This window comes from Balaenoptera ricei, chromosome 11 (genome assembly GCF_028023285.1).
Source record: "Balaenoptera ricei isolate mBalRic1 chromosome 11, mBalRic1.hap2, whole genome shotgun sequence".
NCBI lineage: Eukaryota > Metazoa > Chordata > Mammalia > Artiodactyla > Balaenopteridae > Balaenoptera > Balaenoptera ricei.
In genome coordinates, this window is record NC_082649.1 from 69,176,485 (window position 1) to 69,194,048 (window position 17,564).

Consider the following 17,564-nt stretch of genomic DNA (forward strand, 5'->3'; position numbering starts at 1 on the left):
AGGCGAGAACGTTTTCACTGAGAGTTGGGGGAGAAGGCACCATCCCAACCTTTGCACCAGGCAGGGCCATCCAGTCTCGGCCCCAGCCTGGCCTCTGGCCGGCCCTCCAATCAAGGAAGAAATGACTACCGATTGAGGGGCAGGCAGGACCCCAGCTCACCCCACAGGACAGTTCACATGTGTCTCTGGGTTGGTGGGTCCTCTAAAAATGTGGGAGAGAGACCTGGAGCTCCAAACACCCAGAGATAAACTGAAGGTGGGGGGTAAAGGTAGAGAGAAGGAGCAGTGACACCCCCTCCCATCTACATGGAGCACTTGATACATTTGATCCTCAACAGCTGGTATTACCCCCATTATGCTGAGCCCCAGGGAACAAAAGTCAGAAGCCCATGCTCCTACCCTTGATCCTCTCCACCTTTTCCCAGTTCACTGGACTCACCAGGGAACATCTTGAAAGACCATAGCGGCTACACACACCTCCTCTAAGCCCTTGGACCAGAAGGAGAGGGAGAGAATTGGAGAAGTGGCAGGGTCCACTCCCCACTTCCCACTTCCCGGTGTGTACCCCCAGGTTCCCCAGAAAGAAGGTAAGCTTCAGGTCCCCTAGCAGGGATGACAGACTCCTGGCAGGGTCCAGAAGCCTAAATGGCAGTATCCAGGTTTTCCCCAGGGCAGACAGGGCTGAGTTTGCCCTTCCTGGGAGGGGATGGAAGACAAAGGGGGTCCAAAAGCAAAACCCTGTGGAACAGGACAAAATGACAAAATAATTGGTTAAGATGAGAAATGACTTCAGGAAACCCACTTCTCTGTAAATTTCCTGAAGGGAAGTTGAGCTTCAGTGTCGCCCCACCAGTCCTGAGTAGGCCAGAAGCTGCTTGCATGGGGTGGAGATGGGTGTGGAGACCTCATTACCACTTTGATGGCTGGGGCACCTGGAGAGCCCAGCATGGAGCCCCTGTATAAGGTGCTGTTTCTCCAGTAGGAACTGTCTACTGCCCCACATACTATGAAGACAGAGGGGCTTCACAGCTGCCAAGCAACAGAGCTAGGATTTGAACCTTGGTCCCCCTGGCGACAAATCCCAAGCTCTCTACCCCGAGATTGCCCTTTCCCTTTAACTGTGATTACTTTACTGAATGCTTACTATGTGCCAGATGCTCTCAGCAATTTCCAGCCCCATTTCATTGCCTAACTACTACATATTGTCCCCTCTTTACAGGTGATAAAAATGAAGCATAGAGAGGTTAAAATATACCCTAGATCTCACAGGCCCAACCCCTCCCCCACTTCCTCTCTAGGCTCCTATGATAAGCCAACTCCTAGACATCCTTCAGGATCCAACTTTCAGGTCCTCAGTGAAGCTTCCCTGCCTCCAGGACAGTCAACATCAGGGCACCACAGGTGTCCCCTTGAAAGCGCCCCCTACAGAAGTCAGTGATTGTGCAGTTCTGTGTGTAAACTAAAGGACCCAAGGGTTTTGCCCTCCAGCTGCCCTTTGTAAATTTGACAGCACTATGCACCTCCCCTGAATGCTGGGAAGAGTGGTGTGCCTTTGTTTTACCCGAGGTGCCTGCCTGCCCCAGGTGTTGTGGGTCCCTCTGGCCATCTAATTGTCACCTCTCCTGCCCTGACTGCTGGGCCCACACTGCCACCCAGTGGCAATTCCTCTCATAGTTTCATGTGCCACATCTCCATGGATTCTTCCTTCCAGAAAAACCCCTCCCGTGCACCCGAGATTCTTGCTGCAGGATCTCTCTGCCCTTCCCCACCCAGAACAGACACAAAATGGGTCACAAGAATATACAGCAGTGCCTTCCTCAGGGTCTGGCTCATTTGGTCTGTAAACTTTCACATATGCAGCCTCTCCTCTCCCCAAAGAATAGTCCACACGTCCACACGTGTGTGTGTGTGTGTGTGTGTGTGTGTGTGTGTGTGTGTGTTGAGAGAGGGGTTTCAGCTGCCCCACCACCCCACCCAGGCACTCACTGGATTCCTTCGTCACTGTAAGCTATTCCAAAGTTCTCAGCCCTCATCCCCTTGGACATACAGCTCTCATGGAGAGCTGTGTGGCAGAGTTTGCCACCATGTACCCACCTGCCCTGGCCCAGCCATCCCCAATACTGAATCCTCCCATCAATTTGCAGGTGGCAGATGCTTGCTGGAATGTGAGCAGTGAGGGGAAACCATGCATTCTGACTCCCCTGGGTCAGCTGCAAAACACGTGTCTATGATGAAGCCATGTGGGGAACGTGTGTGTTTGTCTAAGCATTGGCCTTGGTATGGACACTGCAAGCGGAGAGACATTGTCATTCCTTGCTTTTTATATTTCTATATGGTTCGAATTTATTATAACAAGCAAGTTTTGCTTATGCAATTAAAATTTTTAATAAAAAGAGACCAGTTTAAAAAATACAGATACAGAGCGCACAGGCCACGTTGGAGCTGAGCCCAGCTGATCAGCCACGATCATGGATGTGCAGCTCGCCATCTTCGCCAACCTGCTTGTCGTTCTCTATCACTACATGGCCATCAACAGTCCCAAGAAGCAGGAATGAAAGTGGCGCTTTCTCCACTTCAGGTTTCCAGGACATAGTCTGAGGCAATATGGAGCGTGTGAGGGTCCTTCACCCTTCACTTCATCCCTTCTACCCATTACAATATACAAAGCAACTACACCTGGATTTTTCCAAACAACTTTTATTTCCTCAAAGTCTTCCTTAACCCTATGGAACAAAAAGCTGCCACTGAATAGGGCTCAGTATAGGGGCTACTTTCTTTTCTACTTCCTCCCGCCAATATAAAAATATAGATTTTTTTGTGGTCAAAAAAATACAAATACAAAAATGTTAGAACAATTGTAATCTAACTCCATTTTTAGAAAATAAGATAGCTTAGAGACCACAGCACGCAGAGATGACCTGGGCTACGACAAGTGGCCAGCCTCCACCCTCAGCTCTCTAGACCTCTGCTTATGGGTGGGGCCTTGCTTGTCCAGAATGAGATCTTGCTCAGCTTTGGGTTCATCTGGCTCAAACCAGTCATCTCCATAGGAGAAGGAGAATCCTTCTCTAGTCTCCAAGCCTTCAAGCAGTGGTAGCTTCTGGATCACAGGGCTTCCTGCAAGGCTCTGAGATCTTGGATCAGATTCTCAGGTGGGGCTCAAGGACAGAGGTCCTGGCTCCAGCTAGGCATAAATGTGTGTGTGTTGTGTGCATGTGTATGCCTGTGTATCTCTGTGTGCGTATGTGCACACGTGTAAAGGTGTGATTGCATGTGTGTGCACATGTGAACACGTGTGAGAATGTGTACATGTGGATGTGGGAGCGGGGCAGGTAGGCACAGGAGAAGAAGGCATAGTTTGAGGGTGAGAGTTGGGCCCTGGAGTTGTTCTTTGGGGGTTGGGATAGGGGCTGTGCCATGGTAGCTACTGACCTCAGGCAGGTCGCTTGACCTCTCAGGGCTTGTCACTCGTGTGTCTGGTGTAGGCTGCATGGGATTGGTACTGCCTTCCCTCCTCCAGTCCCAGTGCGATCATGGGGTGCCCAGATAGAGCATCTACCCCGTGTCTGGTCCAAAAGAAGAGCTCAGTACGCTTAGTTGAGGCTGTCATCTGGGCTTCTGCTTTACTGAACCTTCCTAGCTTGAAGGTCGCCTCAAGGAGAGAGGGAAGAGCCCCTCACACCCTCATCCAGCTCAATGCCTGCACACAGAGGGTGCCTGTTCTCCTGGAGCTGCTGCCCAGTCATCCACGTGCGTCCACATGCATGTGTGTGTTGGGGCTTAGGGGCAGGGAGCTCGCTGGGCCCCAATTCCGAAGCCAGAAGATACCTTTGGATACTTAGGTATACAGAGGAGTTACCTACGGGTGGGACAGAGGCCGCGGTTCCTGCAGTCCTGCTAGTGGCCTGTAGATGGCAGCAGAGGCCCGCACAGGGATCCTGCCCCAAATCACATCTTCCCTGTCCCAAGTGAGCCACCTCTTTCGGGGCTGTGGGGCGAGAGGGAAGTGCAGGAGTAGTGCAGATTTGTCCAAGGAGACAGCTACACACGCTGCAGCTCTAGACAAGTTGTTTCCTCTAGGGGGTTCTCAGCTTCCTCATCTGTGAAATAAGAGTTAACAGTCTGTGATGGGAAGACCCGTTCGAAATACGTAAGGTAATCTAAGGTGGGCTCAGAGTAGAGACCTAAATGTGGAAGGGAAAACCACTTAGCTAATAAAGAATATCTGTCACTGTGGTGGGAGGAGGAGACTTTTTAAACATGACACCAAAAGCTCAAACCATAAGGTGAAAAGTTGATGGATCTGACCAAACGGGAATTCAGGATTTCTGGTCTTAGGACGCTGTATTCCAAGGGATATGAGCAGGAGATGCACAGAAGGGTAGAGATGCCAGTGCTAGAGAGACGCGCAGAGCCACCAGGAGCTAGAGACACGAATCACAACAAAATTCTATTGCACTCTTGCCCTGTTGGCAAAAATTAAGACTTTAGATACGCTGGCGGTGGGCCACCACTAAGGAAGTTGCAAGCCTTAAGATTATACTGGAGGGTCTCCTGGCAGCGTGCAGAGAAAACACCCGACTCAAGGGGCTACCTGAGACTCCAAGAAAAACAAGACTTCCTGTGCTGCCACTTCCTTGGTGGCTGGTAAAATTCGCGGCTCGCACAGCCCACGCGGAACCCGGCTGCGCTAGCGCGGGAGTCTCCCCGGAGGCTGGCGGAGCCTAGGAGGTTTCTGCACCCTTGAGAAGCCACGCCCCCTATTTCTGCCTCAGCTCTAGGCGGGCCCCGTCCCGCCCCGCCCCGCCCCGCCCCGTCCTGCCAGGGCCCGCCTGGCCCTTTAAGGCTGACCAAGCCCGGCCTCAAGCCGGGGACGCGCGGGGGAGGGGAGCAGTCACGTGGGCAGGCGGCGGGGTGACTCTCAGCTCTGAGCGCTCGCGGCCGCGGGCTTCGGCGACTGCCGCCCCTGCCCCTTACCGGCGCCGCAGCCAGGTGCGCTGCCGTCAGGTACGCCCTCGCCAGGTACGCCCTGCCTGGGCCCCCTCCACCTCCCACTTCCGGGACCTCGCGGGCCTTTCCCTTCTTGACAGGTGGCCGGGCAGGACTCGCCTGTGCCCGGCTGCGTGACCACCTCCCCTTGCCGCGGGTCCGTACACTCCGACAGTTCGTTCCTCATTCCCAGCCCTGTCCCCGACCCGAAGCCCACTCTGGCTCAGGGCTTCCAAGGCTGGGGTGTATTGAAGAAGTCTGAGCGGAAGTCACTCTTCCTCTCTTTACCAGGTGGCCCTGGACGCGCCAGGCTGGGGCCGCCTCTGAGCGCCCCGCGGGGGCCATGGATGTCAAGACAGCAGAGGAGCAGGGGGGCCCTGCGCCCCCACCAGGTGCACCCTGCGGACCTTGCTCAGCCGGCGCTCCCGCCTTCGGGAGGCGGCGGGAGCCCAAGAAGTACGCAGTGACCGATGACTACCAGTTGTCCAAGCAGGTGCTGGGCTTGGGTGTGAACGGCAAGGTGCTGGAGTGCTTCCACCGGCGCACCGGGCAGAAGTGTGCCCTGAAGGTCAGTGACCCCTCACTGCCGCGTGGGTGACCCGGAGGGCCCAACAGCAAAGACCTGTGGGTACAGGATATGACCAGGGCCCCTGTTAAGCTTCTTATGCTCAGCATTTCATCTTCTTACTCCTCTGTAAGGTTGGACTCCTGGTTCTCTCTGCTTTACAGATGGGGAAACAGGCTTAGCCTTGCTAAGCTCAGAGTGTCCCAGGGAGCAAGGGGTCAAGGGGTGGAGTCAGTGTGGGTAGAGCCTGCTGTACCCGGAAGCAGGGAAGGAGGGGCTCCTGACTCTGGGTTTCTGGCTGGGCCTATGAGTTTGGGCCCAAGGGGGACCCTCACTCAGCTTGGCTCCTCCTTCCATGAGAAACTCTTCTGACTGGAATGGGTCTGAGTTTCTTTCTGCCTGAGGCTGTGTCCTCACGAAAGTTTGGGGTGGGGCTACATTCTCCTGAGGCCCCTGGCTGCCTAGGCTGGAGTGGTGGGAGCCTCCCAGGGCTTGCTGGTGGGCAAGGCTGACGCCCACTGCACCTGTGGACAGGAAGCTGCTGATGGGCTCCAGATGAGTCACTAGACCCATGTTGAGGGGGGCGGCCCTGCTCCAGCTCTGACCCACCCTGTTTCCTGGGCAGAGGGCAGCTAGCCATCTAGCCACGTCACACCATAGGCTCCCTATAGGCCTGGTTAAGACCTCACTGATACATGTGGAGCCCAGGGAGTCCTGGAGGTGGCTGATCTAGCCATGTAGTTCTGGCTTAGGTCATATAGTTCTGGACCCAGGACCCTGCCCCGTACCCAGAATCGCTTGAATCTGTCATCACTGAGAACTTTACTTAATTGCAGCCTGTACCAGTGGCCACCTGGATAGGTAGAGTATGGCAAGGAGAGTGGCTCCTGGAGGTTAGAATACAGCTAAGGATCGTCTCATTTTACAGACATTGCAATTATGAGGCCAAGCACAGAGTCCTGCAGATGTAGCTCTAATCTTTGGCCTGCATTTGCCAGCTCCATAACCTTGGACTAGGTCTTGGACTCTTGAAATCAGGTTTCTCTGCTCAAGGGTTGATAAGATAAGAGTTGATGTGAGCTTGGAATGAGATGATGCATGTAGAGTAATTGGTACAGGGCCTGGTGCAGGCCTGGAGAGGCTACAGGAGTTATTTAGGGCACAGAGTCTGCAAGTATCTGAGCAGGGGACCTGGGCCCAGCTCCCTGTGTCTTTCCCAGTGGCCCTAGGACTGATAGAGGGGGTCATCTCTCCAGGGTGGTCTTGGAGGGGATCATGAGGATGGGTCTGGAAGATGCTTAGGGCAGGGCAGGTGAGGCTGGGTCTCAGGCACAGCTTCTTTGCTTATGAACCCAGCAGTGGAGTGGGGTTGGGAGGCCCTTTTGGAGCCCCGGGCAGGGGATTCTCTGAGTCCTTCAAGGAAAAGGAGGCTCTTCTGAGGGGAGATGGGGCTAAGGAAGTGAGAAGTGAGAGTCTTCATTCTCTCCTTCAGCACCATCTTAGCCCTTTCACTCCTGCTAGGGTCATGGTGCAGTCTGGGTGGGCAAGGGGACGACAGAGGCCTCTTCTTAATACCAAGGTTTTGGCCTTGTGAGCCAGGGCTGAGCTCTGACCACCCCCTGTGGTACTCTAGATGCTGTGAGTGAGGCAGGGGTGTAGTGAGAGGCTGGAGTTCATGGTTCCAGGCAGCACTGGCTTTAAGCAGGCCTGGGCCTAGGCCCTTCCCTGTAGGTGCCGTGTGTCTGACAAGTGACTTGGGGGGAACTTCTGTCTGCAACAACTTCCAAAGCACCTCCTCTTGAATCTAGGGCCTCAGTGCTCTCTGTTCTGGACTAAGAATGGGGCAGGCCTAGAACAGATTCCCCTACTGTACCACTTTAGGCTTCATGGATGAGCGTGGCTAGGGCTATTGGCTTGGGACCTTCAGGACCTGGTGCTAGGTTGGCCCTCAAGGGGGGACATGGATTAGATGTGCCCCCCCCCAAGCACTTTCCTGTTCTTGCTAACCCCCTCTCCCCTCCAGTGACCAAGTCCCCACCCAGCTAGGTAGGGCCTCACCATCTTCCAAGATGGGATGAGCACAGCCTCTAGCACATCATACCTATACTGTGAGTGATGGCTCTAGCCTTGACAAGGTAGGTGGCACCTTTATGCTTATAGCCTCTGCCCCCTGCCCAGGAGGGCCAGGACCAGGAGACCTCAGCACGTCACCTGGCTTGGGCCCCAGGAGCTCAGCCAGTCCATGAATGGGTCTCAGCCCTCTCTCTGCCTCTGCCTAGCCCTCTCCCCAATTGCTGCAGGTCAGCCTAAGTAGAGGCCCTGGGCTCTGTGCCTTTCTGCTTCCCTGGACCTACGTCCTAGGTTACCAGGCTGGCCCGTCTTTGTCTTGTGGTCTGGATTTGTCCAGGCCATCTCTGCCATTCTTGGTTTAGGCCTCGTGTCGTGACCTCTCCCATATCTGTCCTCTTGGCCCTGTTGCTTAGGGTGGTAGATAGTGCTTAGCATAAAGCCTGGAACACAGCAGGCACTCATAAAACAGGAAGAGCTGTGGTCAATGGCCCGATAGCTGTTGCTGTTCTTTGGGGGCCCTAGAGAAGCAGGCTTCTCCTTCCTGGGGAGCTGGGCCTCTTCCCCTTTCCCTCAGCCCCTGACCGCTGGCTTGGTCCATCTTGGCCTCACTCATACTCAGGAACTCTCTCCCAAGGCCAGCTTCTGCCACCAGTGCCGTCATTCCACTCTCCATTCGACCCTTAGCACTTCTGCTGTCCCTTTGGCAGGAACTAGAGGTCTGCCTGCCAAGTATCTGGGGCAGGGGACTGCCTCCTACTGACCTCTTGCTTGTGACCCCTTCCAGGCCTAACTGGTTAATTGACACCCCTTATCTTCACTCCTAACTGGACACAGCCACCCCATCACATTAGATACCCAGCCTCTCAAACCTTATCCCATATATGAAAGTCAGGACCTGGAGTTAGTGGTCAGAAGTCACGTGGCTTGATTGGGATGGGGGATTATAGGAGAGGCCTGAATTCCCTCCCCTCCTGACTTCCTGCCAAGCCGCCTTGTGGTCCTCAGCCTCCTGGCAGGCAGAAGTGACAGTGGTACTTAGATAAATAAAAACAAAGCCTTGAGGAGACTGAGGGGGTCTGCAGTGGGAGTCTTTCCTAGCCCTGCTCTCTGGGTTCTGGGTCCACTGAAAAATGTTGGAGGCCCCTGGGGCTTCCAGTGCCCTCATCTTCCCATCTTTGTCAAAGAGTAGTGTGGTGGGGTGCTGGATCCACATGCCCAGGAGATCCCTGCATTGCTCCATGGGTGGGGCTGGCCTGTTGGAGCTGGTGCTGTGGAGCTGGATTTGAGGCTGGGTGGGGCTGCCAGGCAGGCCAGGTACTTCCTCATTTGGAGCTGCCACCCCTTCACCTACCGTCTCCAGACCGGTCAGATCAGCCTCGGCAGGACCTCTTGTTTACTGAGTCAGCAAATTAGGAAGCATGTGGAGGGCTGGTGGCCTTGTACAACGGAGTCCCCAGTAGTGGTTTTACTGTACCCAAGCATCTCTTCAGGCTGCCCCTCTCCTGAAAGGAAAGAATCTGAGGAATTCAAGCACTACCACACTCAAGTGGAGCCTTCTGAATTGCCAGGAGTGGGCAACTTGCTTTTTAAATGAGGATCCTAAGGAGAGCATCAAACTCTACAAAATGTAAATAGTGAGACTTTGGGGCAGAGGGGGATTGTTTGGAGGTTCTTCACATCCTGCCCAGCTGGCCTCGCTCACAGCTTTAGAAGCTGTGCTCGTAGCCTACTGTCAGGATCCCCTTTGTTGGGACTTCCAGAATCTTCTTCCCACCCCTACCCCCCAGGAACTGATGCCATCTCTCCAGCTTCAGGCCTTGGTGGTATGGAGTCTAATATTCTCGTGAATGGCTAACAGTTTTCCAGAGCGTTCTGTCTGGCAGGCCCTGTCCCCAGTGCGCAATACATGTTATCTTCCCTAACTCTTTTCATTCCCATTTTATGGATGAAGACACTGATATTCAGAGAGGTAAACGACTTGCCCAAGGTGTATAGCTGGTGAGTGGCAGGGCTGGGACGTGAATCCAGGCAGTTTGATGCCAGAGTCTTAGCACCTAAGTCACCTCATGCCTCATGCAAGTCTACGGGGACATGGGAGGGTCTCTGAGGCTTGGCTCCTGGAAAGATGGTAGAAACGTCCTCCATGACTCCACTGGGCCCCAAGTGATACTGCTGGTGTTTGTCTGTATCTGCCCAGCTCTCCTCACTATTCAGGACTCTATGCCTGTAAGTGGACAGGTGGTGGTCCCGCAAGGCCAGTGCACAGGAACCATGATGGCTGTGGGACTGCCTCAGAAAGGGTATATGGTTCATCTCAAGCCTTGTGAGTCTCAGACAAGCCCAGCCCAGCGAAGTCCAGGGTGCCACAGGCAGGAAGTCAGGTTGGTGAGTGGGCGAGAGGAAACTGTCAGGACTGGGCCAGCCAGGGGACGTTTCCTGGAAGAGATTGCCAGCTTTAATGCAGGCCTCTGGTCTGAGAAGGATGTGGATGACAGAGGAGGGCACTGGGTGTATGCGACAGCATGCCTGGTTTGCACAGTTCAGCACTTGTTGTGGAGTACCACTTCCCCACTCCCAGTCTTGTGTCCTGGTAGGATGTGGCTAATCTCAGCAGGGCTGGTGTCCAGGCCCTGGCAAACTCTGGGGAGCCGTGGAGAGACCAAAGGGCCCTGTGGAAAAAGAGGCATTTACGTAGGGTTTAAAGGATGGGGGGAAGTGGTCAGCTGTGACTCTCCCTCTCCATTTGCCCACAACTGAGATTCATACCTCATCCCACCAGAGGCCTCTGTCTGTCTTTGTTGCCCTCCATCACTAGGTGGGCAAAAATCCTCCCTCCTTCTCCCAGAGCTTTCTTTCACAGCATCACTGGGACCCTTGTGGAGTATTATTGCCAGGGGTGCTGTAGGGGCTTCTGGATCACCTGGGCTGTTGTTCAGCTCAGGGCCTGGTCTCCACGACAATAGAGGTCTATTCTGTCTCTGCCTGTTCCCCAGGTTTGCACTTGGGGAAGCCGGTTTCCTACTTGGATCCCTCGTCTTCCTCTCCCAGGGCCTCCTTGGGACACCATCATAGGAGGTCCCTGAGAGGGTGCAGCAGGTGGAGCATCTGGCTCTGCAGCCCCCCAGCCTCCTTTGGTCCCAGCCTGGCTGCCACGTGTCCATAGGTGAAGGCCACCAGGCAAGAGCTGGGGACGGTGGTCATACTTAGGCGAGGGCGCCTTCCCCACACATCTGTGCTGTAAAAGTGCGCACCAGGCCCTACCTGGATAGGTGGGTCTACTGCTCTCAGGGCAAGGGGACCACAGCTCCAGGGGACTCCCACAGGCTCCCATGTTTTCCCAGGAGAACTTTGGTTCTGCTGCCTTCCCTCCCCACCTGTTCGAGGTCTCGTGTGGCTCCACGTGAGAGGCTGCCTGGGGTTGAGAGAGGAGCAGGGCTCTGGGCTTGAAGTCCTTCCTGCTACTTTCTCCCCAAGTAACCTTGGAAAAAGGCAGTTTTGGAATTTTTTGCAAAACCATTGTCTTTGTGGTGCCGTTGAATGCAGGGTTTGAATATGTGGTGGGAAGCAGGATTCAGTCTTGGTAGCTAACTATCCCCAGGTTCCTGCTGTGAGACAGCTGGGGCCTGCAGGCACTGTGAGAGGGCAGAGCTCTCCTTTGGGGCAGCCTGGGTGCATTTTTTGGTGGCACATTATTGGCCTTCATGAGGACTCACTTGGGCTCACCCTGTACCTGGGGAAGCCAGCTCCTTGCAGGGTTGGAAAGAATGGTGTGAAAGAAACGGCCCCCACCCCCACCGCCCCCCAGCCCTTTTGGAACTAAGTAGATTAGGGCCAGTGTAATTGTGATTAAAATTCTGCTCTGTGGGAACCGTGGGGGTGTGTTTAGGGCTGGAGTACCAGGCTGCGGCAGGCTGTTTGTGGGAACTGGGAGCCTCAGGAGGCCTTTTCAGTGCTGGACAGACCAGAGACACTGATAAAGTTGCTTTTGGGTTTATTTGCGGGTTTGGGATTAGGGTTGCCCTTTTCTTTAGACTAGGGCTTTGTCCTTGCTACTTTCTCTTTGTGCTGCTCTCCCTTTTCGGTCTTCTTTGCCTCCTTGTCCCTCTCCTTCTTTCCCATCTCTGTTTTTCCTGCTGTCACTCAGTCCCTCCCCTCTCGGGCCCTGCCACTCTGTCTTGTGGGTTTTGGGCTTGGTTTGCCTCTTCCCCTGCAGCCCACAGGCTGAGGGCAGGCAGAGGACAGATGGGGGCTGGTCAGGTGCTTGGGACTCATCCTAGTCACCCTGAAAGTCTGCCCCACCTCCTAGGGACAGGGTCGGGGTAGGACAAGAAGGAGGACCACCGGCCGTACCCATGCCGCTCGCAGTGTTTCCTCCTGCTCCTGGCCTTGACCAGCTGCTGGCTGCCTTTGCAGCCAGAGCAGTGGAGTCAGGAGCATCTGGGCCAAGTCTGTAACCTGAGGCATCCCCCTGTGGAGTGTGGGAGGTCAGCCTTGGCTGTGGCCTCTGCCTGTGGGTCTCCTTTTATGGCTCAATGGTCTGAGCCTTTTGCTTGGGACAGTGGTGCAGGACCAGGAGCACTGTGACTCCTAAGGATTCTTGGGATGAGGTTGGGGAGAGAAGGGGCTGGAGCCAGCCGAAGGAGCCTGCAGAGGGGCTAGGAGGGCTTGAGATGCCAGGTGCAGCCTGTGCAACTGTGCGCTGCCCCGCACTAGCTGGGAGAAGCACCCCAGAGCAGCTGGCTCTTTAGCCTGCACCCTGCACCTGCCCTCACCCCCACCTCAGCAAAGCTCACAGTCTGTTTTCAGGAGCGTGAAGGATCAGAGCCTTGACCTGCCACATTCATCGCCCCATTCCTAAGGGTTCAGCCTCTAAGGACTCATAGCTTGTTCCCTAGCTGTTTCCCCAAATAAACAAGCCCCCTTCTCAGGATGTGTCAGAGGGACTGGCCGGTGCTCTCCACGCCCTCTGGCAGGCAGCAGCATAGGGGGTGGGGGTGGGGATGGGGATAAGAGCACCCACTTATCCCTTGAATGCTTCCGACATGCTAAACACAAACACAGCAGACTCTAAGAATGGGTTGTTATCACCCCCATGTCATGGATGCAGAGACTGAGATTCAGAAAGGCGAAGTAACCCTGGAACCCTGGCCTGTCTGGCAGCCAGACGGTGGCTCTCAGCCATCCTTCCCTGTGTGCCAGGCTCAGTGGGTATCAGGAGCTGGGCCCCTCTCCCAGGCCAGTCTGCCCATCTGTAAGATGAGGGGCTGGGCGCTCTGTTTGACAAGGGCCCCCCCTTCTGGCTGTGAAGACCCTTTGGGTGGGCAGCGACTGTGGGCAGTGCCAGGCAAGCAGGCAGGTGGTGGGGCCCCCCTTGCCCGCTGCTGGGGCCACTCTTGCAAGAGGACAGGCAGCGCGGAGGCTGACTAGAGGGTGCCCCGAGATGCCTCTCCTGAGCCAGCTAGCAATGGTATTGCCAGGGGAACCTGGTCATCTGTGGTGACACCACCAGCAGGGTATGTGTTCTGCTAGGGACAGGAGCTCAGGGGGTTATGACTCAGGTTTGAAGACCCCTCTGCACTGCGCCCTATGGCTGGTTCAATCCTTGAGTCAGCCGAGCCTGTACCAGGGTGTGTCCTTACCCTAGAAAGGCCTGAGAGAGTGCGGGTGAGTCACTGCAGTCCATTCCCATGGCCGGAGTGTCCCTCAGTGCTGCCTGGCTGCCACCCTGGTCTCCCAGAGGGCGGGGCCTTCCTCCCTCTTCCACTTCCCCTTCCTCACAGCTACGGCTCCAGAGACAGGAGACTTTCCCAGGAGCCAGCTGGGCGTCAGAGGCGTGGGAGCCTTCTAGCTGAACAGGAGCAGGAGAGAGAAAGGGATCAGGGGCCAAGGCCTGCCAGAAGCTTGGGCAGCCAGTTTCCCTGCCTCCCCTGGGAGGAGCCTGAGTAGGGCGATGGCTGCCGGTGCTCACCCAGGCCTGTGTGGGGAGCTGCAGGGACGTGGATGAAGCCAAGGGAAGCAGGAGAGATGCAGAGCAGATATGAAATTGGCTTTGGGAAGAGCAGGTCTGGAGGGTGGAGTCAGAAGGTTCCCAAGGGTCTCTGTACCACGTCTCTGGGGGTGGTGTGGTCCATCCTCCCACCCCCCCCACTTCTTATTCCTTTGTCATCTTTGTAACGTCTCCTCCAGGGGAAAGAGACCAGCTGTCATTCTTCTGAGAGCTAGAGTGTGTTGGGTCCCCTCTCCAGAGCTGACCACAGGCATGGCAAGCTGGGTGCCTCAGCAGGGGTCGCCTGGGCATGGCCTCACTCGCCCTGGTCGCTGCCTGTCCTCTGTCGCCCTGCACGGGCTATGCGGGCGTCACTGCAGCACAGCTGGCCAGCTGGGGGCACAGACTCTGTGGCCAAGGTGGGGTCTCCTCATGAGGAGGGACCATTGAAGAGACATTTTTGAGATTAGAATAAAACACTTACGTTTGCTAAAAATTGTCCAGTCTTATGATGAAGATGTCTTCTTTTTACACTGTCACAGAAGAAATAGAACCAGGGTAACATTTCACCAATTATGTAGCTGATTTTGACAGAAAAATCCTTTTTTCCTCTAAGAAGTTAGATGATAATAGAAGCTGGACCTTCTGAGTATGCACTCAGGGGGCTCGCAAGGTACCTGTGTGGCCTCTCCTCAGCCCCCTGTGGGAAGGCTGTGGGTAGGATGCTGGGATCTGGCACCTGCCTGGGGCAGAGGGAGTTCTGATCCTGCCACTTACACACTGTGTAACCTCCGGGAGGGGGAGGAGGTTGTAGCTCTTTCTGGGCCTCTTTCCCTGCCTGTAAAGCAGGTGCCGATAGTCTCAGACCTGCCTGCCTGCCTCCCTTCGTTGCCATGGGTGAGGAGAGTGCATATCCATTTCACAGATGAGAGACTGGGGCTCAGGGAGATATTAGGGGACAGGCCCAAGGTCACCACACACTTTGCAGAAGGGGACATTGCCCAAAAGGATGCATGGAGGAGTCGAGGATGTAAAGGTGTTTGCCACGTGGGAGAGTGGGGATGTGCCCTCTCCTCCAGTCTGCCAAAGCTGAGGGCTGGGTTAGTTCCCTGGCTTAGGTCCCTAGCTCTCAGCATTGCTTCCCATGCCCCAGGGTCCCTCCCCTGAGATTAGCCGTGATCTTCCCACCCTGGAGGGTCTGCCCCTCCTCATTGAGCCTTTCATAGCAGCAGTATCCATAGACTTTTGATTCTTGGTCTACCTCTCAGGATCTGAGACCATTTCTGTGACCTGCTGGACTGGAGGGAGTCTGCCTCCCTGGGTCCCAGAGGCTGCACCTGAATTTCCCCAAATTCTGGAGAATAGGGAGGTGAAGAGTGTGAGACCACCTCAGGGCAAGACCCAGGGGAATCCTGAAGCCAAGCAAACCTCAAAGCCCATTTCCACTCAGTGTGCACTTGGCACTGTGCTAATCTGAGCTCTCTGTGTGTTCTCATTCTGTCCTCATGGCCACCTGGGAACATGAGTACTGTCACTGTCCCCATTTTCCAGATTGGGCCAGTGAGGCTCAGAGAGGTTGAATGGCCTGCCCAAAGCCACAGGTGAGTGGAGGATGGAACTGGCCTCTGCATCTGGCATGCAGGTCTGTCTGACCCAGAGCCCTGTGGCCACAACTGGTCTTTCATAGTGCATGGACCCTGGCCTGGGGCACTGGGACCTGGGCCTGCTCCAGCTAGCACTCATGTTCCCACTGGTCCTCTCCCTCCCTGCCTGGGAGCCTAGCTTAGCTCTCTCTTTCTGGAAACATTCTTCCCCTCCCCGACCCCTCCCTATTCCTACCCAGACCTGGCACTTCTGCCTTTGTTTCCAGGTTTTCTGGGGCTGGGAGGAAGCAGACAAACTGAGGCCACCAAAATTTAGCAAATTGAAGGAGTTCTTGTGTTCCTGAGATTTGACAATTTCAAAACACGTGTTGGCTCTCCTGCTGGCAGAGCTTCCTGGAAAGACGTTGGGCCTAGAGCCCCAGCCACTTCCTCCCCTCCCAGGACTCTGGTGGGAGGTGATTAGGGAGGCTCCCAGCCAGTCAGCCACTTCCTCCCGGTCCCCCGCCAACGCCCACCGCCCTGGCCATCAGGTACCCCACCCTTGGCTTGGAATGGGAGCAGCTGTTTGGGGGCCCTCCTTCTCGGGGCTGGCCTTCCCCATCTTGCCTGCTCTGCCAGGTTCTGGATCTGGAAAGAAAGGAGAAGGGAAGAGAAGGAGCCAGGCACAGTTCCCTAGGGCCTACATCCTCATCAAGCATCCTAATTGGCAGTAACTCATCCATAGACCCCCAAATCCTTGAGTATGGAGTGCCTGTGGCAGCATTCCTAGCCGCAGCTCCAGGCCTGGCCCCCAGGCAGGGCCAGTAAATGTTTGTAGGGGTCAGGAAGACATCTGTAAAATGTGCAGTCCTCCCTGGGCATGAGGGTTGAATCCTGGTGTCCAAAGGACTCCTGGGCTCGGAGGTGGCCATGTGTAAACCATGTGACCCAGAGTCACTATAAAACATCCTTGAGTCTCAGTCTCCTAAGCTGAAAGTGATGGTCAGTAATGCCGTTTTTGAAGGGCAAGAGCTAACAGGTGTGTAACATGCCTGGCAGATGGCAGGGGCTCTGTGAACATCCACCACCGTTGTAATGACCGCCAAGGGGCAGAGCCTGGTCTAGCCCCAGGGCTGTGGGGCCAAGCTCCACACATGAACAAAGCAGCCGCCTGCATCGCCCTCACTGCCTAGAAGCCAACAGGTCTGGATCCAAGTTTCGACTCTCACTACCCAGCTATGTGACTTTGAGCAAGTCACTTAACCTCTCAGAGTCACAGGCTCCCCACAGGAAAAGGATGATGCTGGTTCTTCTCAGGATGTGATGAGTACTGAATGAGGCGGTATCTGTGACCACGCACTGTGGCCAGCACAGCACTGGCCAAGCACCAGGGAGGGACGGTTGTTATGAAGAGTGTGCTAACCCTGACCTGACTCCGTCAGTCCTTAGGCGTTCAGCTGGGGCCTGGGCATTTGGGGTCAGTAGATCATGTGAGCCGACCTCCCTGGAACTTAAGCTGCTGAGGAGGAGAAGTGAACAGACAGGGTGAGACGGAGGACAGGATATGGCCAGAACTTAATGAAGCGAGGTCTGATCTGGCATGGGGCCAACTAATCCATAGTTGCAAAATCGGTTCCGTTAGCTCCCTTAATGAGCTATGAAAGCTGGGGAAATTAGTGCGTGAGAGAATAATGGCACATGTCTGAGGCTCTAATTTGAAACCAGGGCTAAAAAGTTAGATTTGACATGACCAGCAACTCTCCAAATAGCACTGGTGCCCTTGCGGGGAGGGAGAGGGTGAAGTCAGTGACAGGGGGATGAGTCTGGGTTTATAAGGAAGATACTGAGGCCTTAAAAAGGAAACTCCTGCTTCAAACCCTGAACTTGAGGTCAGTCTGTACCACCCCATCCCGAGGCTATGGCCTCTGCTCTATGTAGGCAAAGCAGCCAGCAAGGGTCCCACTAGCTGGCCAGGGGCAAGGGTGCAGAGTATTAATAACCACCCGTGCTGCTAACAGCACGAGGCAGGGTGGTCTCAACAGCTGGCTGTAAAATGAATCCTGCTCTTCCAGTGGTGTCTCTCATAAAAGTAGAGATATGTTCCCATGGGAAAATAATCCCAAATAATTACAGAACTGGGAGCCAGAAGGGACCTCAGATATGGCTGAATTGGAAAACTCCTAACAAGGAGGGAGTTTAGTAAATTCAAAGTGCTTTTTCTCATCTATAACCTCCCTCTGTAGAGAATTGGGGTTCTCCACAGTGAAAAAAATGAGTCGCAAACCTAGATTTTCCCATAATATTCTGTTCAGTTCCACTGCCTGAGTGTTTGGCGCTGAGCGTGTGTAACTGTGGTGTAATCGACAGCCTG

General features: G+C 54.9%; 1 protein-coding gene across 6 annotated transcripts in view; it reads left to right on the plus strand.

The window, feature by feature from the left end:
- Positions 1 to 17,564, plus strand: part of MAPKAPK3 (MAPK activated protein kinase 3) — a 37,773-nt gene that overhangs the window by 5,661 nt on the left and 14,548 nt on the right. Inside the window, exons 1-2 of one of the 6 annotated variants that reach the window (XM_059939752.1) lie at positions 487 to 587; positions 5,281 to 5,557. In XM_059939752.1, coding sequence (XP_059795735.1) covers positions 5,333 to 5,557 — 225 coding nt within the window. In that variant the 5' untranslated portion in view covers positions 487 to 587; positions 5,281 to 5,332. Of the gene's footprint in view, positions 1 to 486; positions 588 to 4,886; positions 5,023 to 5,070; positions 5,147 to 5,280; positions 5,558 to 17,564 lie in introns of those variants that run through there. The other 5 variants (XM_059939747.1, XM_059939748.1, XM_059939751.1 and 2 more) reach the window with 5 other exon arrangements.